Source organism: Camellia sinensis, chromosome 1, assembly GCF_055761805.1.
Source record: "Camellia sinensis isolate YWXY chromosome 1, ASM5576180v1, whole genome shotgun sequence".
In the NCBI taxonomy this organism is placed as follows: Eukaryota; Viridiplantae; Streptophyta; class Magnoliopsida; order Ericales; family Theaceae; genus Camellia; species Camellia sinensis.
This window is the reverse complement of record NC_138961.1, coordinates 247,307,746-247,334,173: the sequence shown is the minus strand read 5'-3', so window position 1 is coordinate 247,334,173 and position 26,428 is coordinate 247,307,746. Positions and strand designations below refer to the sequence as shown.

The following is a 26,428-nucleotide window of genomic DNA, read 5'->3' as shown; positions in this document are numbered from 1 at the left end:
CTCAAATTATTTTAAATTATTTTCCTGTGCTGCATAAAATATTAAAAGAGAGGGAAAAAGTTGATTGGTGAAAAAATAATTACTATGCAGTTGCTATTATAAATAAGGGAAAAGTTAGGGATCATGAAAATTTTATCATGAAAATGATCATGAAAGATTTATGATCCTTGAATTATTTGGATTAGTGTGTGGTGCTTTATTCTAAGTGTAATCCAAGGGTCATAAAACTTTCATGATTATTTTCATGAAAGATTTTTCATGATACCTAACATTTCTGTATAAATAAAAGCTTCAAATATCTCCACTTTGAACTATACAATTATGCAACACAACTAATCCTCTTGACAAAATATGCATGTAAAAGAACATAAAATCACAAGGAGAGCCTTAAAAATTAAAGGACGGCATTTTTCATAAATAAATTGTCCAAGACTCATTTCTATGGATGCCATTTTCACAATAATTATGCTCGAGAAGATGCCAAGCTCGACTTCTTTAATCTTTCCTCACTCGATGTCCTCTCCAAGCTTGCCTCGCTTTCAAAAGTGTAACATCCAATGAAGCCACAAAATGTTCACCTTTTGATATTTTCCAAACAAAGTGGTTGGCTGACAAAGTGGTTTTCAAAATGTATAGAGCCTGGTACCTCACTCAAGTGTGGTCCTCTCTTTTCTGCTCATTAGCACTTTAGTTTTCAATAAGGACATTTAAGGCTCTACAAATAAGTTAGAAGGGCTTTCCTCGTCTCTCTTAACATCTCCCTTTATTGACCCCTTATTTAAGCAGGTATATCATCTAGACCTAAGAACAGAGGAGCATGATTATTGCCTCTTTCAAAATCCATGTGACACATGATTTTGGTTTGGGCTGCTGCAAACAACTTGTGTCTCTGAAATTCACTACTCTGTTTTCACGTCCAATTTCTCAGCAAACTGTAAATTTGTCAAGAGTCAGGGTGAAATTTGTCAGTGGCTGGCTACAAAGCTAGGGATTCAATTCCTGACCTCAACCACACTTTGCCCAATCATCTTCTTCAATTTCTTCCCATAAATTAAAGTACGAAGATCTTTTGCATTAGCCCACTTCCCATCAACAGCATAAATATTTGATAACAGGATGTAATACCCCGCATGATTAGGATCTAGACGTAAGAGATTACTTGCTGCGAGCTCTCCCACATCGATGTTCTGATGGATCCTACATGCACCAAGCAAAGCACCCCAAACATTGGCCCCAGCTTGCACCGGCATCTGATCAATAATACTCATGGCTTTATCCAACTCTCCACTGCGGCCTAGCAGATCAACCAAAATCCCATAATGTGTTGAATCAGGTGTCAATTGGTATTCATTCACCATCATGTCAAACAACTTTATCCCTTCGTTAACTAAACCAGCATGGCTACAAGCAGATAATATTGAAAGGAATGTTACATCATTAGGCCTAACTGGTGAATTCCTTACCATCCGATCAAGTAACTTCAGTGCTTCCTCCCCCCACCCATGAATTCCATAGCCTGCTATCATTGAGCTCCATATGACAATATCTCTACAATTTACGCTTTCAAATACCTCAACAGCATTGTCTAAGCTTCCACATTTTGAGTACAATTCTATGAGTGAAGCCACAACGAAAGCATTATGACTGAAGCCACCTTTAACCACTAAACCATGAAGGCAAAAAGCTTGCTGGAGAATTCCTAATTCTGAACAAGCTGTTAGAATCTTCACCATAGCAATAGAGTCGGGTTGAATTTCACTGGACAACATCTGGCAGAAGACCCCCATTGCCTTGTATGCCATCCCATTATGAACAAATCCACTGAACAAAGCAACCCATGAAACCACATCTTTCTTGGGCATTCTTTTAAACAGATCAAAGGCTCCATCAGGGGAAGAGCACTTCATGTACATATCAATTAAGGCTGTAGAAACTGATACATCAAACTCAAACCCTTTCAAAGTAGCCAGTTCATGAATCTTCTTGCCCTTTTCTAAATTACAACTTGCTTCACATGCTTGTAGTGCGTTTATCACAGTAACTGTATTAGGCTCAAATCTTTTATCAACCATCTCATCGAAAATGTCTAATGCTTGAGTAGCAGCTCCGTTATGAGCATAACAAGCAATCATAGTGCTCCACGAAATCACATCCTTTTGTTTCATTGTCCTAAACAAACTAAATGCAGTAATTACAGCACCTGTTTTTGCATATAAATTTAATAATGCGTTGCCCAAAGATAAGCCAGCATCAATACCCATCCTAATCATAAACCCATGAACACTAAGCCCAACCTTTAGATTCAACAATTGAGCACAAGCTGATGCCACACTAACAAGTGTTACCGGGTCAGGACTAACACCTTCCACTGTCACCATTCGGATGAAAAATTCAAGCGCTTTTTCAGGATCGCCATTCTGCTCATATCCGCCAACCATTGCAGTCCATAAAACAACATCTGGTACAAAATATTCCTCAAAAACTCGCAAAGCATCATCCATCAATCCACATTTAGAATACAATTGGACCAACGCCGACCCAATGAACATATCCAAACCAAAATTATCAGATTTCTTAACAAACCCATGAATCATTTTCCCAAATTTGAGCGCCCGCAACCTCGCACACGCCCTTACAACAATGGGTAGAGTTAGATTGTCTGGTTTTTCAGCAGACAGCATTTGACAAAACAGAAGTAGAGTTTGCCCGTATTGTTTTTCTCTACAGTAGCTCCTGAGAATGGAGTTCCATAAATGTACATTTGGGTGAGGCGTTTCGTCGAACAACTTGCGTGCAGTGTGGAGAGGTGTGTATTTGGAGTATAAAATGTTTAGTTTGGTGGCAAAGAAAGTGTTGCAAGTGCGACCAGTTTTGATGATTTGGGAATGGAGTTGGGCGGTTGATCTGCCATCTTTACATGCTTCGAAAAGATTGGCAATAAATTGGCTCTTATTCATACAGAAAACTCTCTCAGAAATACACCAAGCAGAGACGACTAGAACCCACCAAAAGTATACAATTATGAAGATTGAGGTGGTTTTTCGTTCATAGAATATGTATAATATGATATTGTCTGATAGTATTTGAGTGAAGTTGTTAAGCCGCTGCTAGTTTAGGTAGTATTCTGGGTATAGAAAACAAAACATGTTGTGTGTGTGTTTGTTGGGAAGTGGCTGTTTTTTTTGGCTTCTTAATTATTTATTACCCGTGTTATTCATGGCATAATTATACATATTTATATTTATTTTAGTTTTTTTTTAATATATAAATTATGTTTTTAAATTTTTTTTTATAAAAATAATTTAATAATTCTATCACTAAGCATAGTGTATGAGAGAAGTTGAAAAGGTACTGCAGTAACTATATACGGATTTATCTATAATTATTTGTATGAGAGGATTTTAAATGTTGATTAGGGGATTTTGACCAAATCAATAAATGCAGGCATGTGGAAAAACGTGTAGATTGAAAAAAAAGTTAATAAATACTGATCAGGAGACTTTGACCAAATCAATAAATGCTGAGTTTTTTTTAAAATAAAAAATAAAAAATTTAGAAAATTCAGATTGGCATATTGAAACTCCCACAGGCCTTGGGGGTTAAAAATCACTTTTTGCTTAATATATAGTATAGATTTTGGTAGGTTATCTTTGTTTTTGTGTTTGGGAAGTTGAGTTGAATTTTTTGGTTAATTATTATATTAAAAAACGTGTTTAAAATGATGTTTGAGACTGAAATGACAAATTTATCTTTAATCTCACTTTTTTTAAAATTTATCTAAAGGGGCAAAATTGTCATTTACCAACAATGCGCTTGCTTGCCATTATGACTGTGGTAGGTTGCCATTACACTGTCAACGTGATAGTGTAGCTGCTCCACTGCCGAGCGGTTTTTTATTTTATTTTAATCATTGGTTTAGGATACTATTTGAAACTATGGATTTTTTAATGTTTGAGGCTATTTTAAGCTTAAACTTGGGTTGCCAAACACCCCCATTATTATTGTAACATATAAGCTTTTCAAAAGTTAATCCAAATTAAAATATTGGATAAATTATAAATACACACACTGATTTATTTAAAATATGAAGAGCTCATGTAATTTTAGAAATTACATTTTATCTTTTAAAATTTTTAATTTCATAATAAATGACTCATTTTATTAATAAATTATCAAGTCAATTAATAATTTTTAATGTTGCCAAAAATATATTCTAATTAATAATTCAAATACTTTTATTATTGTATTGGAAGAACTAAGTAATTTTTGATGAACCCCCATTTTTGGACTTTTTTCTAGGATAAATGATAACTTAATTAATTTAGCTTCAAAAAGTCCTTGAAAAAGAGGAGAGTAGCTCAGGAAGGACATACCATAATTTTTTCTTTTTTTATGGACAATATTGCCCTTTCATATATATACATATATATATATATATATATATATCATATATTTGAAAATCTGATCCATATATACACGATCTCATATATGTAAAAATTTAATCAGTGAAGATCTCGTAAAAAGTCGATTTCAAAATTTGAAGATCTCACCAAATTTGCTTTAATCACATGTTCTCCAATAATCTCGAAATCTGTATCAACAAGAGTTTTATATTTCAAATTTGTACGAATTTGTATTAGATTTTGAGAGTTTCATCAAGATTGAGAGTGTTGATCCAATTTTAGAGACTTTGCTTCGATCATGTGTTTGATTATTGTTCAAGTTTGATCAGGTATTGTAACAACCCCATCACGTATAATGATTAGCACTTAATTAATTGAGGAGATTTGAAATTTGATTGCCAATTATTATGATTTACTCTGGGATTTATGAAAATTATGGAGATTGATTCCTATATGATTCTATTGAGGATTAATTTTTGGAATTAGAAAGGGAAAGCCTAAGGGGCTCAAGATAGTATAAATGACGAATTGAATTATTTTAATTTTGAATATTGAATCATATGGGGGTTTAATTAAATATTCGATTCAGATTTATAAAATTAAGATTTGATTAATTGGGTCCAAATTGAAGTTGATTAAGTTATACGGATTAGGAATTAAGATTATTGTGAATTAAATTCATTTATGAGGTGCCTAATTTGGATAAGCAATTTATTGATGAAATTGTGAGTTTGATAAGAAATTGAAGGCTTAAATGATTTAAGAAACCAAAATTGAGGATAGGAATAAGTTCAATTTGATATTTGGAGCTTTTTGAGAGTTTAATTAAAATCTGATTCAGATTAATAAATTTAAATATAATTAATTGGGCTCTAATGGAAGTCAAATTAGATTAATTAAATTATGTGAGATTGTGATTAGTTATGATTAATTTAATTATGTGTTAATCAAGATTTATTAAGAATAAGTGTTATTTAATTAAATTAATCTTAGCCATAAATTAAATTATAGAATGATTTAAAGTTTTGAGAGTGTATGTACAAAGGAGTATGTGTGTGTGCATATGCTTGACATTCTATTCAATCCTTTGACATTCTAAGGAATAGAAAAATATATAGAGACAGTGGCGTAGCCAGGAATTTGATGGAGAGGGGCACAAATTAATAATAACATCAGTCTGTTTAGTTTGAGTTTTTGGTTTTCGTATTTTTTTGTTTTTAGTGAATATTTTGAAAATTTTAAATATATTTTTTTTATTTTTTTAGATGCACTTTACTTAGATGTATTTAAAAAGTAAAAAATTTGTGAAAAAATATTTTAAAAAATTAATAAATACATAAAAATGCAAATAATGTACAGAATTTTCATATATTTTTTTTTGTATTTTTGGTATTTAGTGAATTTTTAAAAGGTTTTTTCACAAATTTTTTACTTTTTAGGTATATTTATGTTAGATATGTCTAAAAATTAAAAAAGTTGCTTAAAATATTTAAAAAATTCAGTAAAAATAAAAAAAAACCCAAAAACAAGTAGAATTTTCTGAAAAGTATTTTTGGAAAACTATAAACAAGCAAATTATTTTATTTTATTTTTATAATAAACAACAATGAGATATTACTAAATTTAAATATTAAGAGTCCATTTAGATAAATGTGAATTTTAAATTATAGGATTTGAGATTAAATTTTATATAAATATTGGGGAGTAACTATTTATAGGTAGATTGGAAAATTAAAAAAGAAGATAAGTTGAGATAAAAATAATATATTTTAGTAGAGAAATTCTATAAAACACACCATAAAAAAAAGTGTCTCATATGTCGTAATTATGATCTTCGTGGTCTTTATTTATGACATATTATAGTGTTAGATATAATTTAGTTATAATTTCTTGTGGTTGTTATTTTGGTTATTACTATATATCAAGTAATAGTTAGTTATGACTCATTTTGATATTAGTTATGACCTACTGTAATTTTTTATTTTTTTTTATAATTGAAGATGTGTTACTTGATTATAATTTATATAGTGGTCATTTTAATTATGAATGGAAAAAAACATATGGAGGGCAAACTCTATATGTCAAATGTACGTAACAATCTAATAAATTTCATATATCTTCATTTGCATGTCAATAATTATAGACATCACCATTATATTGAAATTTTTATAAATAATAATATAATTTATCATAGTCTCTTTACTTTCAATCAAAATAATCATTATTGTTCTCATAATTTTAAAAATGTCATTGATATTTCACTTTAAATAATATTTTTATAAATTTTTTTATTTAAAATATTTTCTTTATGTTTGAAAAAAAAAAAAAATTTCCAAAAACCCAGGGGGCACGTGGCCCCCTAGCCCTTGAGTGCCTCCGCCCCTGCATAAAGAGAGAGGGCTTAGTTCAAGAAAAAGATGAACTAAGGAAAGAAAAGCTCAAAAAAAATTTAAAGAGAGGAAGAAGATACCATAAATTCTGAAATAAAAGTTTAAGGTAAGAAATTTATACTCAAATCATGTAGAATCTATATATAATACTTGAAATTAAGGAGACTATGGGATCAATTTCTTGTAAATTGTAAGAAATTGGGTTTTAAGAATTTAAAGCTAGGCTCATGGTTATGGAAATGAATATGGAAATTGATTATTTTTGGTTTGATGTTGAATATCTTACATGAATTTGGGTCTCATTTCTACATGCATGTAATTTGGAGGAATTAAAGAATAAATATGGGTTTTGACTTTGATTATTAACCCATGCATGTAATGTAATTTAAGAGTTTGACTCAAATTAAACATATTTTGGAATATCTATGATTTAAGGAAATAAATTTGTAAAATTAATTAGTTTGAGTTTGATCTTTGTTATTCTTCATAAGTTTGAGGATCACCCTTACATGCATGTTAAAAGTTGTAGATTTAATTCATGTGTAAAAAAGACTTATGAGTTTAAATTTGGGTTAGATATGAAGAAAATTAATAAAATTTAAATTAGAGTAATTCAAGAATTAAATTATAATTTGCTTGGGAAATCAGTAGTTTTGATCCTAATTTCATATATGCAAATATTTCTTTAAAAGAGTTTATAATTTCAATTTCATGATTTAAGAGGAATTAGTAAAATGATGAAGAAATTGAATTGGATTCAAAATTATGGAAGAAAATTGGTTTGGTTTTAATCTCTAATCCATGCATGTAATGTAATTTAAGAGTTTTATTTAATTTAAACATGTTATTGAATATATTAAATTAGTTAGTTTTATTGGAATTACATATATGCAATGTTTGTTAGGATAATTGACAAGAAAATGAAGAATTAGAGCCAAGATCAAGTTTATGAAGTTAAATAAGAAATTAATTACTTTGGGTTTGATTTTGGAAAATTATGCATGAATTGAGTCTAATTTCTACATGCATGGATAAATTCTACAAGTTTTAATATTCTAATTGTACATGCATCATGGATTTCTAATAATTGATCTCATGTTTTGATGAAATAAGAATTAAGCTTTGAAAATTTATGGGTTTATGAACAATGAGCTTAATTTATAAATTAAAGGAGTTTTGATGTAAATGATTTAAAATTGGTCATATTTTCTTGATTATTTAAGAGTTTGCATGTTTTAGACAAGCCATGTATGAACCTAAGTTTTGAAGTTATTTTGAAAGCTCAATTCCAGTTTTAGAAATTGTGAGTTTGGAATTGGGCTTGATATAAAGAACATGAATTGAGTTGAATTTGATGAATTTGAAGTTTGTGTGTACATGCATGTAAAGAATTGTCATGGGTTCGCATATTTGAGTACAAACATGCATGTATATTTAAATGACATGGAAATTAATTTGCATGAGCTTTGAAGTTATGAAGTGAGTTTGATATGATTCGAGTTTATGAGATGGATTTATGTAAATTTGAGATTCAAATCCTGTAAAATTGGCCCTTATATTCATGTTAAAGGTTGTGAGGTGGAAATATGAGTCTTATGATATTAATTACGTTGGTTGGAACCAAGTTTTGAAGCTCAAACATAATCTGGAAAAAATCCAGAATTTGACCTGTTCGCTCGAGCGTGGAGAGTCCCTCTCGACCATACCCTATTTTACTAGACTTCTCGCTCGAGCGTCAAAAGTCTCACTCAAGCGTAATTTGTAAGCAACCAGTACTTTTCAGACCAAAGAGGTCCGCTCGAACGGTCGAAGCTACGCTCGAGCGGAGAACCCTGTTTAAGAAATTTTAAAAAGTTGTTCTACTTCGTTTTCTGTTCCCTTTTCTTTCCAAAGCACTTTTAGGCATGCGTTAACCATTGTAAATGAATTAAAGAACATGAAAGGAGCCTAAGAATGTTAAATAAGTTAAAGAACAGAATGAATTGTAATATGACCCAATGTGTTATGAATTATGTAGGGTCAAGCGTATGGACGAATCAAGCACCAAAATAGTGTGAGTAATAACTTAGTAAAACTAAGTTCAAGATAAGATACTTTCTGTCTATGAAGTAAGATCTGTTTAATAAGATGCTATGTTTTATTCTATGAATGATTGTCCAACTCTGACAAGTATGTTACAAATGACATTATGCTATGATTCAAGTATGTTACAAGTGACATTATGCTATGATTCAAGTATGTTACAAACGACATTATGCTATGATTCAAGTATATTACAAGTGACATTATGCTATGATTCAAGTATGTTACAAGTGACATTATGCAATGATTCAAGTATGTTACAAGTTCCGGAGGTTCCTTATGGAACTAACAAGCTATCTATACCCGGCTGGAGGTTCCTAGATGGAACTGACAAGTTTACAAGTTCCCATTTTGGAGGTTTCTTTATGGAACTGACAAGTTATCCTTACCCGGTCGGAGGTTCCTGTATGGAACTGACAAGTACGATCTAAGATGCTTTGTAAATGATCTGTTAGCGCTAACAGATGAACTATGTATGATCGAGCATGAATTCTGATTTCTGTATATGAATTGAATAAGAATACGAATATGAATCTATTCTATATACAAGACTCTATTTCTGTATGGACTTTATTCATTAAAACCCTTTACTTTGTTATTATTCATTGGGCTCTACCTCACTATGTCATTAATGTATATAGGTGATCAAGCGCATGACCAGGCTTAGAGGCGTCTGCCTGGAATTTGTTTTTGTCAGCTAACCTATGTGCCTCCCGTGGAGGTTCTGGATATGTCAAGTGGTTTTGCCTATGTGATTTAAAGTTCAAGTTTTGTTTTTCTTGTTTGGTTAAACAAGGCTTTGTTTATTTTGTAGATAGGGCTAAGTCTTTTTTTTGTCTAATCTATATATGATGATGTAAGAATGATGTATAAATATGTATATGAAAAGTTTCAATTTTTTTTGTCTCATGTAAGTCTGCACAGCTCAATGGATGTTGTATATTTGTTATCTGCTTTCGTTCGCCCCTAATATCATGTCAATATGTCTAAGAGGCCTTCGGTAATCCCAGGATTGCTGGCCAGTTACGATGCTAAACCTATAGGGGCGGGTTTGGGTTGTGACAGGTATGTTGATTTGTTAATTAGTTATTTTGTTTGTTTGTTTTTGTTTTTTGTTGATTAGTTATCTTGGTTGTTTGTTTTTGTTTTTTGTTGATTAGTTATTTTTGTTTGATAGAAAATAAGTAAAATTTTATTCTGGTACTATGTGCTCTGTTTTTGTTCAGGAGTAAAATTTTACTTTGATTCTAAGTGCTCTGTTTTTTGTTTGAGAGTAAAATTTTACGCTGGTACCATGTGCTCTGTTTTTGTTTGATAAAATGAGAGTAAAATTTTATTATGATATGTGCTTTTTTTTATTTGATAGAATGACAGTAAAATTTTACTCTAGTAATCTGTGTTTTTGTGATTTGTTTTTGGGCTTGTACTGATAGTAAAATTTTACTTTGATTGACAGTAAATTTTTACTATAAACTGATTGCAAATTTGAAAAATGGCTCCAGCTCTTATGTTGTTATGCAAGTAGATCCAACATCACTGATGATGAAATGGATTTACTTCCTATGTTTTGTTGCCATGAAGAAAAGACTTTTGTTGTCTTCTGTATGGGTGAATGAAATTACTCGTGTAGGTCAAAGATTTGTTAGAGGTGTAAAGGATTTCCGAACTGCATTATGTAAATATGCTATTGAGATATGATTTGAGTTTGTGTAGGTGAAGAATGACAAGTGTCAAGTCACTACTGTGCATTCAATTAAAGACATTTTTATTATTGTTGAATAGTTGTCTATCCAAATTTATGATTTGCTTTGTGGTTGAATTTGACATTTTAATATATATATATATATATATATATATTTTCATGTGGTTGGATTAGTTTCATGTAAAGGAATTTATAATGGATTTTGTTAGCATGAAGATTTTGAGTAAAATTCTAATCTTAAAAATAGTAAACATTACTTTTCTTAACATAAAAGTAAAATTTTACTCACATTCAGAGTAAAATTTTATTATATTTCAGAGTAAAATTTACTCTGAATTGAAAGTAAAATTTTACTATGTTGGAGTTTGTTTAATAGGCGTAAAATTCTAGTCTAAAAGATAGTAAAACATTAGTTTTCTTAACATAAAAGTAAAATTTTACTTTATTTTAGAGTAAAATCTTACTGTATTTCAAAGTAAAATTTTCTCTGAATTGAAAGTAAAATTTTACTATGTTATTGAATGTTTGTCTATGTAGTTTCTTATTTGTTTTCTAAAAATTTTACTTTAAAGTATGTGAGTTTTATAGGAAAACATTTCTAATCTGTACCAAAATTTACAACAATACACAAAGTCTTTGGTGCTCATAACACAATCTTTGTACAAAAATAATATAACACCACAACTACATATATTATCAAGAGACACAAAATACAAACTGTATATAGCGATCCCGGGTTTACCCTTGTTGTACAGTGATCCGGACATGTGTCCGTGGATGATAGGAGTTGATTATTACCTGGTTTACATCCTTTTTTACTATGTATTTGAGTTATAGGATGTGTTGGGCAGGTTTGTTACAGGTTGGTTGAGTTTAGAAACCAAAACTAGTTGCCCAGATTTTGACCTGTCCGCTCGAGCATGGGATTGGCCGCTCGAGCGGGGTTCTGTGTGTGACGCTCGAGCGGAGACCTAGTTCTGTAAAAGTTCTGGGAGTGTGCATCCGCCGCTCGAGCGGGATGGTTGACGCTCGAGCGGGAGTCTGTGAGTGACGCTCGAGCGGGGTGTTTGACGCTCGAGCGGGGCGACTGGATTTAAGTTATGAGTTTTGACTTTTCAAATCACTTTTTCACTTTCTCTTCTCTTTCTTACTTTTCCAAAAACACCATTGTTGAGCCTCTCACTCTAGAACTCTACCTTCTCTCTAGGTTTTGATCTAGTAGGAGTGATTTGCTCACCTTTGGTCTTTACAAAAAATTTGTTGATCGTTGAGGGCTACATTTTAATATGAAAATTTCAGGTTTTGGAGCACGTTGGGTTTTGTCATTGTAACGCCCCCAAAATAATAACATTAAATCCAACAAATAAGACATGCATTGATATGTAAAAGTTCCACATTCTTCCATTTATCAGAATTCCATTACATAAGTATTACATGTTAACAACAAAAGCAAATGCCCTATGGGCTTACAGCTTTCCAAGTTAACACTTGGTTACAACAAAAGAGTACTAACTCATTACACATTAAGCCCTTGGCTTGAAATTACATGTAATACATCAAAAAGAAAACGACAAAAGTATGTCCGCCTCTAGCCTCCCAAGCTATGTCCTTGGAGGTGGCATGCTACCTGTACCTGAAAATGATATTCCCATATAGGGTGAGCCACAGCCTAGTAGAAATACACTAAACCAACCATGAACAATGACTAAAATATTAGCAATTGATAGATGGCCAACACTGATACATTCACATAAATCACATATTTATGTCATACGACTTATGAGTCCAAGTTACCTTTCATTTTCCCCTTTTCAACGGATAGGCATATAAGCACCACCCACATTCTAAACAGATATGTATAACAACAATATCCACATTCTCAGATAAGCAATAAGCTATATCCACATTCTACAACAGATATGTATAACAACAATATCCACAGATAAGCATATAAGCTATATCCACACTTCACAAAGATAAGCATATGAGCTTTATCTTCACTTTACTAGACAAGCATATGAGCTGTATCTACGGAGTTCATCCCCTATCTTCTCCCAATACTATCCGGTTTAGAGGTACATCCCCTATCTTCCCCTAAACCGCGGAGTACATCTCCCATCTCCTCCTCTACACATAACGTATACAAACACATTGGTTCTATATACAATCACTCAATACATATAATTAATGTATTCTATCAACCGTCAAATTCCATGACACATTCCATTGATTAGTTTCCGTTTGCCTAATCATCATGCATTGTCTACAACAATTACGACTATCCTCCACCGATAGCCCAAAGCAGTTATTTCTAAACAGAAAATAAATGCACAATGGATATTCAATCAACATTTCATTTCCTCATTTCTCACAATTAATTATCTCAATTAATCAAACAATGTAATTAGGTCGTTATCCATAACTACCATTTCAACCCTTAGGTCCCATTTTCATCAATGATTCAACATTTATTCCATTTCTCTATGACAAACATGCATCTAGGTTTATTATAAATAAAACCCCAACTTTTGTAAAATTGCACAAAAGCCCCAAACTTTCACCAAATTACCAAACCAACCTCAACATCTCAAAATACTAAAATTTAAAGACAAAATCCATACAGAGGAGTAGGATATCCCTACCTCGAAGTTTGAGCCAAAAAGGAGATGAAGACTCGAAGATCAACGTGTTCCAAAACCCAACTTTTTCAAATTAAAACAAAGCTCTCAACGCCCTTTATCTTTTTAACAAAGGCCCTAGGCTAGATTTACACTCTAGGGAGATCAATTCTTAGAGAGAGTGTAAGTTTAGAGAGAGAGTGTCTCGGATCAAGGGTTTGAAAGAAAAATAAAGTAAAAAAGTGATGTTCAAAAACGCTACTGTCCGCTGATATAAAACACGCTCGCTCGAGCGAAGACTTGGTCGCTCGAGCGACCAGACACAGAAACTCTCGCTCGAGCCAAGGAACTCTCGCTCGAGCTAAAACTCAGAAGTGCGCTCGAGCGAAAGAATGCTCGCTCGAGCCAACAACTCAAACCCTCAAGTCTAAAACCAGAAGCACGCTCGAGCGACAGACCTCTCGCTCGAGCGAAGAACAAACCAGACCGCTCGAGCCAAGAAAAGCTCGCTCGAGCCAAGAAATACAACTCTCAGGTCCAGAACCAGACGCCATCGCTCGCTCGAGCGAAGCCACTCTGGCTCGACCCACCAGACACGAACTCAACTCTCGCTCGAGCGACCAACTCCTCGCTCGAGCGAAGATCCAAAAATCTGGGCAGCAACAGTGGGCTCCCAAACACAACCAACCTATAACAAACCTGCCCAACACATCCTATAACTCAATATACAAAGTAAAGAGGATGCAAACAAGATAATAAACAACTACCAACATCCACGGACACATGTCCGGATCACTGTACAATAAGGGTAAACCCGGGATCGCTATAGTCATCTTCTCCCTTGGGGCTCCGGATTTGAGGTAGGGATATCCTACTCCTCTCTATGGATTTTGTCTTTAAATTTTAGTATTTTGAGATGTTGGGGTTGGTTTGGTAATTTTGTGAAAGTTTGGGGCTTTTGTGTTATTTTACAAAAGTTGGGGTTTTATTTATAATAAACCTAGATGCATGTTTGGCATAGAGAAATGGAATAAATGTTGAATCATTGATGAAAATGGGACCTAAGGGTTGTAATGTTAATTATGGAAAATGACCAAATTACATTGTTTGATTAATTGGGATAATTAATTGTGAGAAATGAGGAAATGAAATGGAATTGTTGAGAGTGGGAATGTATGGGGTTAAAGGGTGTAGTTAAATTATTTATCACTCACCGAAATGAAATGTTGATTGAATATCCATTTGTACATTTATTTTCTATTTAGAAATAACCGCTTTGGGCTATCGGTGGAGGATAGTCGTGATTGTTGTAGACAATGCATGATGATTAGGCGAACGAAAACTAATCAATGGAATGTGTCATGGAATTCGACGGTTGATAGAATACATTAACTGTATGTATTGAGTAATTGTATATAGAACCAATGTGTTTGTATACGTTATGTGTAGAGGAGGCGATGGGGGATGTACTCCGCGGTTTAGGGGAATATGGGGGATGTACCTCTAAACCGGATAGTGTTGGGAGGAGATAGGGGATGAACTCCGTAGATACAGCTCATATGCTTGTCTAGAGAAATGAAGATAGAGCTCATATGCTTATCTTTGAGAAGTGTAGATACAGCTCATATGCTTGTCTAGAGAAGTGAAGATAGGGCTAATATGCTTGTCTTTGTGAAATGTGGATGTAGCTCATATGCTTATCTGTGAATGCGGGATATAGTTTTTATACATATCTGTTGAGATGATTATAGAGCTAATATGCTTATCTGTTGAAAAAGGGAAAATGAAAAGTAATTTGGACTCATAAGTCGTATGACATAAAATGTGATTTATGTGGATGTATCAGTGTTGGCCATCTATCAATTGCTAATCTTTTAGTCATTGTTCATGGTTGGTTTAGTGTATTTCTACTGGGCTGTGGCTCACCCTATATGGGAATATCATTTTCAGGTACAGGTAGCATGCCACCTCCAAGGTCATAGCTTGGGAGGCTAGAGGCGGGCAGATTTTTGTTGTTTAAGTTCCTTTTTGATGTATTACATGTATATTCAAGCCGAGGGCTTAATGTGTAGATGAGTTAGCACTCTTTTGTTGTAGCCAAGTGTTAACTTGGAAAGCTGTAAGCCCATAGGGCATTTTGCATTTGTTGTTAACATGTAATACTTTTGTAATGAAACTCTGATGAATAGAAGAATGTGGATATTTTGTATGTAAATGAATGTTTTAATTGATGGTTTAATGTTATTATTTCGAGGGCGTTACACTGTATCATTGTATTCTATCCGTAACAATGTTCTATAACAATGTTCCATCGTAATCCATAACGAGTATAACATGTATCATTATTACTCTTTTAGCATTTTTTCACCTACAATTACTCTTTTAACATTCTTTCATTTACAAAAAAACAAAATTAAATTCATCATTCACATCATATACAAAAAAGTAGTTCTCAAAAGTCATCTACATCGTCGTCCTTGAGGTCTTATTACTTGGCTATTTTTCTTTTGAGGTTGAACTGTTCCTCACCCCATGCTTTTGAGGAATCATTAAAAAATTAATGCATTATTGATGCTTGAAAATTGTTAATTTCATTATCTTTCATAGACTTTGCAATAGGCTCATCTCTTATGATCTAATGCATGATATAACATACAATAATTTCGCAATCAACACTGTTCATAGAAATCAAAATCTTGTCAGATTTACTCAAATTTGATTTCAACAAAGTCATACAGTTTACCGTTTCTAACATACAAACAAAGAATATTCATGAGGCCAAAGAAAAAAAAAAGTAGGGAAAATGCACAAACATTGTAATGAAACAGTAAATTTTATTATGAAAGTAAAATTTTACCCTGATTAATTAGCATTTTTGTTTGTAACATAAGTCAATAAAGCATCTACACTATCACTTACTTTCGAAATTAATGCAATTAAATCACATAAAATGTAACGCCCTCAAAATAATAACAATAAACCCATCAGATAAGACATGCATTTACATATAAACTAACCACATTCTTTTATTCATTAGAGTTCCGTTACATAAGTATTACATGTTAACATCATAACAAAATGCCCTACGGGCTTACAGCTTTCCAAGTTAACACTTGGTTACAACAAAAGAGTACTAACTCGTTTACACACTAAGCCCTTGGCTTGAAGTTACATGTAATACATCAAAAGTTAAGCAACAAAAGTATGCCCGCCACTAGCCTCCCAGCTATGTCCTTGGAGGTGGCATGCTACCTGCACCTGAAAATGATATTCCCATATAGGGTGAGCCACAGCCCAGTAGAAATACACTAAACCAACCATGAACAATGACTAAAATATTAGCAATTGATAGATGGCCAACACTGATACATTCACATAAATCACATATTTATGTCAAATGACTTACAAGTCCCAATTACTTTTCATTTCCCCTCTTTCAACAGATAGGCATATAAGCACTTCCCACATGCTCAACAGATATGTATAACAACAATATCCACATTCTCAGATAAGCAAATAAGCTATATCCACATTCTATAACAGATATGTATAACAACAATATCCACAGATAAGCATATGAGCTATATCCACACATCACAAAGATAAGCATATAAGCTCTATCTTCACTTCTAGACAAGCATATGAGCTGTATCTACGGAGTTCATCCCCTATCTTCTCCCAACACTAACCGGTTTAGAGGTACATCCCCTATCTTCCCCTAAACCGCGGAGTACATCCCCTATCTCCTCCTCTACACATAACGTATATAAACACATTGGTTCTATATACAATCACCCAATACATACAGTTAATGTATTTTATCAACCGTCAAGTTCCATGACACATTTCATTGATTAGTTTCAGTTTGCCTAATCATCATGCATTGTCTACAACAATCACGACTATCCTCCACCGATAGCCCAAAGCAGCTATTTCTAAACAGAAAATAAATGCACAATGGATATTCAATCAACATTTCATTTCTTCATTCTTCTCAATTAATTATCCCAATTAATTAAACAATGTAATTAGGTCAATTCCCATAATTAACATTTCAACCCTTAGGTCCCATTTTCATCCATGATTCAACAATCATTCAATTTTTCTATGCCAAACATGCATCTAGGTTTATTATGAATAAAACCCCAACTTTTATAAAATTACACAAAAGCCCCAAACTTTCACAAAATTACCAAACCAAGCCCAACATCTCAAAATACCAAAATTCAAAGACAAAACCCATAGAGAGGAGTAGGATATCCCTACCTCAAATTTGGAGTTCCAAGGGAGAAGACGACAAAACCCAACGTGCTCCAAAACCCGAGATTTTCAGATTAAAATGAAGCCCTCGACGATCAACAACTTTTTTGTAAAGGCCAAAGGTGAGCAAATCACTCCTACTAGATCAAAACCTAGAGAGAAGGTAGAGTCTAGAGTGAGAGGCTCAACAATGGTGATTTTGGAAAAGTAAGAGAGAGAAGAGAAAGTAAAAAGTGATTTGAAAAGTCACAATTTCGGGACTTAAACCCAGTCGCCCGCTCGAGCGTAAAACACCCCGCTCGAGCGTCACTCACAGACTCCCGCTCGAGCGTCCAAACTTCCGCTCGAGCGCCGGATGCACTCTCCCAGCATTTATACAGAACCAGGCCTCCGCTCGAGCTTCCAACTCTACGCTCGAGCGGCACTCAGACAACCCCGCTCGAGCGGCCAATACCACGCTCGAGCGTACAATGCTGCACAGGAAAATACTGAATGGGTGTAATCTCCGCTCGAGCGCCAAAACCCCCGCTCGAGCGTACAAGCCAAAACCTGGGCAACTAGTTTTGATTTCTAAACTCGACCAACCTGTAACAAACCCGCCCAATACATCCCATAACTCAAATACTAAGTAAAAAGGATGTAAACAAAATAATAAACAACTACCAACATCCACGGACACATGTCCGGATCACTGTACAACAAGGGTAAACCCGGGATCGCTATATAAAAGCAACAAGAAAAACAAAATCAAAATCAATCAAACACACCAAATTGCATCAAAATCGACCATTTCAGGTCAAAAGCAACAAAAAACGGGAATGAATATCGAACAAACTTGCATTATAATCTATACATTGTAATAAAAAAAAAATTATCTATTATTACCAACACAAAACAGAGATAAAATCCACTCATTTGACATTTAAGCAAATTAAAACATCACAATGCCAAAAAAAGGCATACACAGAGCATAAGAGAACAAACTTTATTTTTCAGTAACCAAAGTAAAATTTTACTGTTACGAAAACAAAGTATATACTAGATAAAGGAATTATAGTCAAATTTTACTTTAGATCTATGAACAAACAAACAAAAAACTCTTAATTTTTCATTGTAATATATCAATTTATCACTTTTTTGGACATATATGAGGCCATTTTATCTCAGATCTGAAGTTATTGATCTCAAACATGGGTTCATAGGCATCAAATTTGAGATGGTGATTGTTGACAATAAAAATGGTGGTCGCCGACCAACGTTGAGGATGAGCGATCAAGAAAGAAAGTCATAAAAGAAAAAGAGCTTCTTTGACTTGTGATGGTTGATTCAGAAGTAACGATCAGTAGAAGATGATGAAATCGTTCAATAATTTCGAAACATTCGACAATGGCACTTAAAAATCTCTCATTATGCTTCAATTGACAATTTTTGAAGGAGGGTTTTCGAATCAAGAGTTTTTAACTTGATAGTTTTCAAACGAAAAAAAAGAATAAGAGAGACAAACAATTCAACTGTTTACTATTACCCATATATATGGAAGGGTAATCTTGTCTTTTCAACTTATTTTTTAATTTTGAGGAGTTCTAACAGCATTAATTTATTTTATATCCTTTACACAAAAAAGGTCCAATAGGAGGGGGTTCTCACCAAAAAACCCAAGAAATAATAGTACAATGTTTAAAAAACACTAAAAACTAAAAGGTGGATTTGTTTGGACAGACTGAATAAGAGGGGATTGTAATCCATCGGACTGTTAGTCTTGGGATAAATTGTTTCCGGACTATTTGGTTGGACTGGATTTGCATCCTATGTTTGTTTAGTCATGTGATTTGATGTTTGGATTGGACTATTTTTAGTGAATCCAATATTTGGTTGGACGGACTAGATTATGATAAATGTTCAAAAGACTATTTTACCCTTATAATTTATAATTTTTATTTAATATAAAATTTTAAATTTGTAATATATAATTTTCAATTAACAACACTAAAAAAATTATAAGGCCATAATTTTTAATTTATTATTTTTAATTAAATTAAATTTATAATTTATATTTTTTATTTGACATATAATTTTAAATTAACAACACTAAAAAAAATAATTTATAAATGTTCAAAAGACTATTTTACCCTTTTTCAATTGTTCATTAAGTAATAGTATGAGGGTAAAATGGACATTTCACACATTAGTCCCATGGGATACCAATCCCATGAAAATAATCACACCCTCTCCCTTAGGATACAATAATTTCTCATATGAGGGACTATTAATCCGGAGCAAAAAAATTGAATCAAACAATAGACTATTAGTCCAATCCCATAGAATAATCCCTCAAAACAAACACACTCAAAATAATCTTTTTGCCTTATTATATAGACTAGCGTATGCCCGTGCCTAAAGGCACGGTATAAATAATATTAAGATTAAAATGCAGTTATAAAAATATATTTAACAGACTATACAATTCCAAACAAATCAAATATAAAAAAAATTAAATATCAAACAATGCACACCAGCTAGTGCTCTACAATTTAAAAGAAATTAAAACTAAAATGCACACCAGGAAGTATCCACAATTCTATACATAACCCAAGTACTCCATTTCGGGCCGATATTGCGATTTATGGTTGGAAAACGCCAAACCCACCAATTTTCCACCCATAAATCAAAATGGGATTTGTGGATATTTCTGTGATTTGGTGTGGCTCAAGTGTATGATAACATATTTAATGAGATTACTATCCCAATTGAGGATAGTGATTCCCTAGATTTAGACATTCAATTTAAAAATCTATAAACAAATAAAGAATGTTGATCCGGATCCAAACCTAGTAAAAAAAATTTAAAAAAAAATGGAACCCAGTTTGGTAGCATATAAGCCTACCAAACTTTAAATAATATTAAGATTAAAATGCACGAATCCCATTTTTTTTTAATATAAAAAATAAAAAATAAAAATAGAAATAAAAGAAGAAGAAGAAAAATAAAAATAAAAGCCTATAAGTAAAGAGATGATTACCACTATGTGAAAAGGTAAAATGAAGTAGATAACCTGGAATATAATAAAAACTGCAACCTTATCCAACATACAAAGATGTTTGAACAGATAGGAACATCTCAAACGTGCGCGGCGCGCACACACACACACATAAATCACAGTTTCTACAGTAGAAACTATGACAAACAATGTTACTTTTATTGTTTTGCAAAATGAACTCAAATCAATGTTATTTATTGCTTTCCACCTTCTGCTTAGCAATTATAGCATTTTATTGATTTGCAAAATGAACTCAAATCAATGTTATTTTTCTTATAAAAAACTACAGGCTAATAATATGAAAAAGGACAATCATCTTCCCAATACAGATTTCCAAATGTATAAATTCAAGAACGCACTTGGACCGACAAAATCATAGATTGCAGATGAATTCAAATCCAAATTCCGATCAGATAAAACCTTTACAAACAAAAGATTGAGTCTTGAAGAACAAATTGCAAATATATAAATTAGGTAAATTAGTAAAGGGTTCAAACAAAAAGTAAAATGGAAAGATCATACACAATAAATTTGTGATTGTCTAGAGGAATCGGAGGCCCCTATTTGAACCTGTAGCTGCAAAAAATCTCGGCTGCAGGGCAAAGATGAATGCATATAAGCTAAAGATCTTACAATAAATATATCATTTCAATACCCATATTACATTATTCAACAAATCCACAATTACTTTTCATCTCGAAAATCCCAATTCACATTTAACTAAAACTAAGCAGGTACAAAATCTTCAAAAATCAATTCCTTATTAAAAAAAAAATGGAAGAACATATCTCAACAAAGGTAGCAAAACCCTAATCGTGTCAATCAGTAATCGATGTCAAACCAATGTAAGAAACTATACAGTGAATAAAATTGATAATCAAAACAACAAAATTAAATAAATAAATAAATTCAAGAACGCCACTTTGACTGACAAAATCATAGATTGCAGATGAATTCAAATCCAAATTCCAATCAGATAGAACCTTTACAAAAAATGATCAGAGGTTAATCAAAGAAAAACAATAAGGTTTTTTAGTTCTTAATAGTAATCCTATAAAAGAATAAAAATATTATAATAACAGGTATAGTGAGCTAAAACTTTGTGTAAGTAGAATTTTGTTTTCATTTTATTAGGTAGTTAAAAAAATGTTTTAACTTTTTGTGTTCATAGAATTACACTGCCTTCGTGCTTGTTGTTGACTTGAATTGGCAAGGAGTCAGTTACAGTAAATTGGCAAGGAGTTGGTTACATTGTACTGTAACTCTTCATCCATCTATGACATTATTTATATTTGTGGTATATGACTGTAGTTGGGAGGCTTTAAATGCATCCTAAACTTTTAATTGCATTTAGAGCCCGCCCTTATAATTGTATGCATACCTAGGATAAATGACAAATATATCAAGTAATTCATGGTTTCATATATTGATTTTTGGGAAATTTAAAAAAGAAAAAAGAAAACTTCAAAATCTTGACCTCGGTAACAAATCAATCCTAACTTGAAATTATTTTAATTCTAACCATTCATTTCTATGGGCCATTTAAACAGTCTAACAATTTTTTTCCCTTTATTTTGGTGTTGACAGTCATTTGCTACCCTTACCATGATCCATCACTACCCCCATCTATTTTCCCCATCTACCACTACTCCTCATTTTCCTCACAAATGGGCATCAAAATGTCTATTTCTCTAACCCCAATAAAAAACAATGGTCACCACCACAGACATCAATTTCATATGGTACTGTCAAAATTTCACAGGTCATGTATCTCACCAACTTAAGGTACGACTCTACAAACCCATATCAGGTAACCTGTCCTCATTTCATTTCCAACAGTTGGAGCCTTAGGATTATTGTTTGGTAATCGATATTCATGCATAATCCAGTTGGTTTTTTTGCCTTTGGAAGGAATTCCTTTGTAGAATACTAATGCGGTTCTAAAGCCAACAGCGGCACCCATAAATCTCACAGTCTTATTAGTACCAGTAACCTTCCAGTATCCATCACTTGCAGCTCGATTTGGCCGCTTCCCATTCTTATACTTTCGATCTCTTGGTGTAAAGAAATACCATTCCTTCTCTTCATATGGCTTGTAATTTTCTGTTAATTAACACCAGACATAATATAAATAAAACTCATTGAACATGTTAGACTATTAGCCGGCCCTCATTCCTTAAAACTTCATCGAATGTTAGAATATACAATTCATAGACCAAAGAACGAATATGCATACATCAAAGGAAGAAATAAAAAGAAATCAGAATGAGCTAAATTTCAATATGAGTAACAAAACTAATGCAATATTGGGACAATCATAGCAGCCAACATGATCTTGTTAATAGCCGATCAAAAAAACATGATCTTGTAAAAAATATACTCACAAAGATAATATATATAAAAAATGTGTACAATCCAGATTCTTTGTAAAAAATCTATATATAAATAAAAAAATCCATACAATGTATATCCAAATAAAATCTATACAATCTATATCCAAATTCTTTATAAAAAATATATAGAATCTATAAAAAAATATCTATACAATCTATATCCAAATAAAATGTATACAATCTATAAACAAATAAAATCTAGCACAGTCACCACATAACATGAAAAGAGTGATCTTACTTGGAGAGCAGCAGTTTCGGGAGCGAGGGTATGGAAGAAGAAGAACAGGGCTGGAGAGCAGTAGAGGGAAAATCTGAAAAGAAATTGAAAATATTACAACTTCACATACCATAGTCGCAAACATTTCAAAGCAAACTAAAAGTTCAACACATCTCCTGAAACTAAAAAAATATAAGAAGTTTGAGATTCAAAGCAAACATTTCTCTCATAATCCATTAAGGTAACCCGTGCCTAATGGCACGGAGGAAATAAAGTTCAACACACCTCTGAAACAGGGCCATGCTATACTTAGGTGAATTGTTTTGCCTAAAAAGTGGGAAAAAATTGAACAACTAATTAATTTAAGGATAAATTACAAATACATCTACTGAAATTTGCTTAAAATGCGAATTATCTCCTGTGGTTTAGAAAATTACAAATACCTCCCTGTCAGATTTTTTTATTTAAAAAAATTAATTGAAAAAGTGAAATTTCTAACTGTTCATTTATACCATAATAAAATTATCTGAATTATTAATTAAAATAAAATTTTAACATTATTAAAAACTGTTAATTAACTTGAAGATTTATTAATAAAATGACCTATTTTTAATGAAATTAGAAACCTTAGGAGGGCATAATGTAATTTCTAAAACTATAGAGAGTAATTTATAATTTGAGTAAACCTCAGCGGTGTGTTTGTAATTTACCCTTAATGTACTCAGGGGTGTGTGTGTTTGTAAACCTCAAAATTATTTGGCAACTGGTAATTTATTTAATGTACTCAGAATAACATTATTAAAATGTAAGAAGCATCCTGCTTGAAGAACAGATTTTGAAGGGAAAAAAAAGAAAAAGAAAAATTTATAAATGCACAACAGATTTTAAAAAATAAAAATAAATATAAAAACATATCAGGAGCATCCAAGTTTGAGGGATAACAACCAATTGGCCGGGTTGTTTTGCCCAAAAAGTGGGAAAAAAAATTGAACAACTAAAAATTGTATATTAAATTTAATATTTTTGAAAACTGTTAATTTATATTTTGTACTCATATATAGCGATCCCGGGTTTACCCTTGTTGTACAGTGATCCGGACATGTGTCCGTGGATGTTGGTTGTTGTTTATTATCTTGTTTGCATCATTTTTACTTTGTATATTAAGTATGGGATGTGTTGGGCAGGTTTGTTACAGGTTGGTTGTGGTTGGGAGCCTAGTGTTGCTGTCCAGATTTTTGGCCCTTCGCTCGAGCCAGGAGTTTGTCGCTCGAGCGAGAGTGAGGTTCGTGTCTGGTGGGTCGAGCCAGGGTGGCTTCGCTCGAGCGAGTGTTGCGTCTGGTTCTGGACCTGAGAGTTGCCTTTCTTGGCTCGAGCGAGCTTCCTTCGCTCGAGCGGTCTGGGTTTTTCTTCGCTCGATCGAGAACTTCTTGGCTCCAGCGAGAGTTTCTGTGTCTGGTCGCTCGAGCGACCAAGTCTTCGCTCGAGCGAGCGTGTTTTATATCAGCAGACAGTAGCGTTTTTGAACATCACTTTTTCACTCCCTTTTTCTTTCAAAACCTAGATCCGACACCCTCTCTCTCTCTAAACTTACATTCTCTCTAAGAATTGATCTCCCTAGAGTGTAAATCTAGCCTAGGGCCTTTGTTAAAAAGATAGAGGGCGTTGAGAGCTTTGTTTTAATTTGAAAAAGTTTGGATTCGGAGCAAGTTGATCTTCGAGTCTTCATCTCCTTTGTGGCTTAAACTTCGAGGTAGGGATACCCTACTCCTCTCTATGGATTTTGTCTTTAAATTTTGGTATTTTGAGATGTTGGGCTTGGTTTGGTAATTTGGTAAAAGTTTGGGGCTTTTGTGTAATTTTACAAAAGTTGGGGTTTTATTCATAATAAACCTAGATGCATGTTTGGCATAGAGAAATGGAATCAATGTTGAATCATTGATGAAAATGGGACCTAAGGGTTGAAATGGTAATTATGGATAACAACCTAATTACATTGTTTAATTAATTGGGATAATTAATTGTGAGAAATGAGGAAATGAAATGTTGATTGAATATCCATTGTGCATTTATTTTCTGTTTAGAAATAACTGCTTTGGGCTATCGGTGGAGGATAGTCGTGATTGTTGTAGACAATGCATGATGATTAGGCAAACTGAAAACTAATCAATGAAGTGTGTCATGGAACTTGACGGTTGATAGAATACATTAACTATATGTATTGAGTGATTGTATATAGAACCATTGTGTTTGTATACGTTATGTGTAGAGGAGGAGATGGGGGATGTACTCCGCGGTTTAGGGGAAGATAGGGGATGTACCTCTAAACCGGATAGTGTTGGGAGAAGATAGGGGATGAACTCCGTAGATACAGCTCATATGCTTGTCTAAAGAAGTGAAGATAGAGCTTATATGCTTATCTTTGTGATGTGTGGATATAGCTTATATGCTTATCTGTGGATATTGTAGTATACATATCTGTTGTAGAATGTGGATATAGCTTATTTGCTTATCTGAGAATGTGGATATTGTTGTTATACATATCTGTTGAGAATATGGTTAGTGCTTATATGCCTATCCGTTGAAAAAGGGAAAAATGAAAGGAAACTTGGACTCATAAGTCGTATGACATAAATATGTGATTTATGTGATTGTATCAGTGTTGGCCATCTATCAATTGCTAATATTTTAGTCATTGTTCATGGTTGGTTTAGTGTATTTCTACTGGGCTGTGGCTCACCCTATATGGGAATATCATTTTCAGGTACAGGTAGCATGCCACCTCCAAGGACATAGCTTGGGAGGCTAGAGGCGGACATAATGTTGTCGTTTTACTTTTTGATGTATTACATGTAAATACAAGCCAAGGGCTTAAGGTGTATGAGTTAGTACTCTTTTTGTTGTAACCAAGTGTTAACTTGGAAAGCTGTAAGCCTGTAAGGCATTTTGCTTTTGTTTGTTAACATGTAATACTTTTGTATGAAACGCTGATAAATGAAAGAATGTGGAACTTTGAATATCAATGTATGTCTTATTTGTGGGTTTAATGTTATTATTTTGAGGGCGTTACAACTTGGTATCAGAGCGTACCGGGTTCGAATACTTTGGGTACGTGAGAAGTGATTAGTATCACAATGGGTTTGTCTCGCTTGATAGAGACTTAGATGTAGTATCATATGCTATGTGCTTACTTGATAACATGCTTATGTGACTATGTGGGTATGGGATTTAGTTTCTAGGATGTTGATTGGATCCTTGGGTTCCTGGGAGTCTTGTTGGAAAAGCACTTGATCAATGCTATTTCTAACCGGAACTCTAGTAACGCCTCG

General features: G+C 33.0%; 1 protein-coding gene across 1 annotated transcript; it reads right to left on the bottom strand.

Annotated features, from left to right (window-relative positions):
• Positions 1-387: 387 nt before the first annotated feature.
• Positions 388-3,177, bottom strand: LOC114318457 (putative pentatricopeptide repeat-containing protein At3g01580). The gene is given in 2 exon segments (XM_028265357.2): positions 388-970; positions 972-3,177. Coding segments are annotated over 2 exon segments (2,046 nt in total). The 5' UTR covers positions 2,958-3,177; the 3' UTR covers positions 388-910.
• Positions 3,178-26,428: the final 23,251 nt, after the last annotated feature.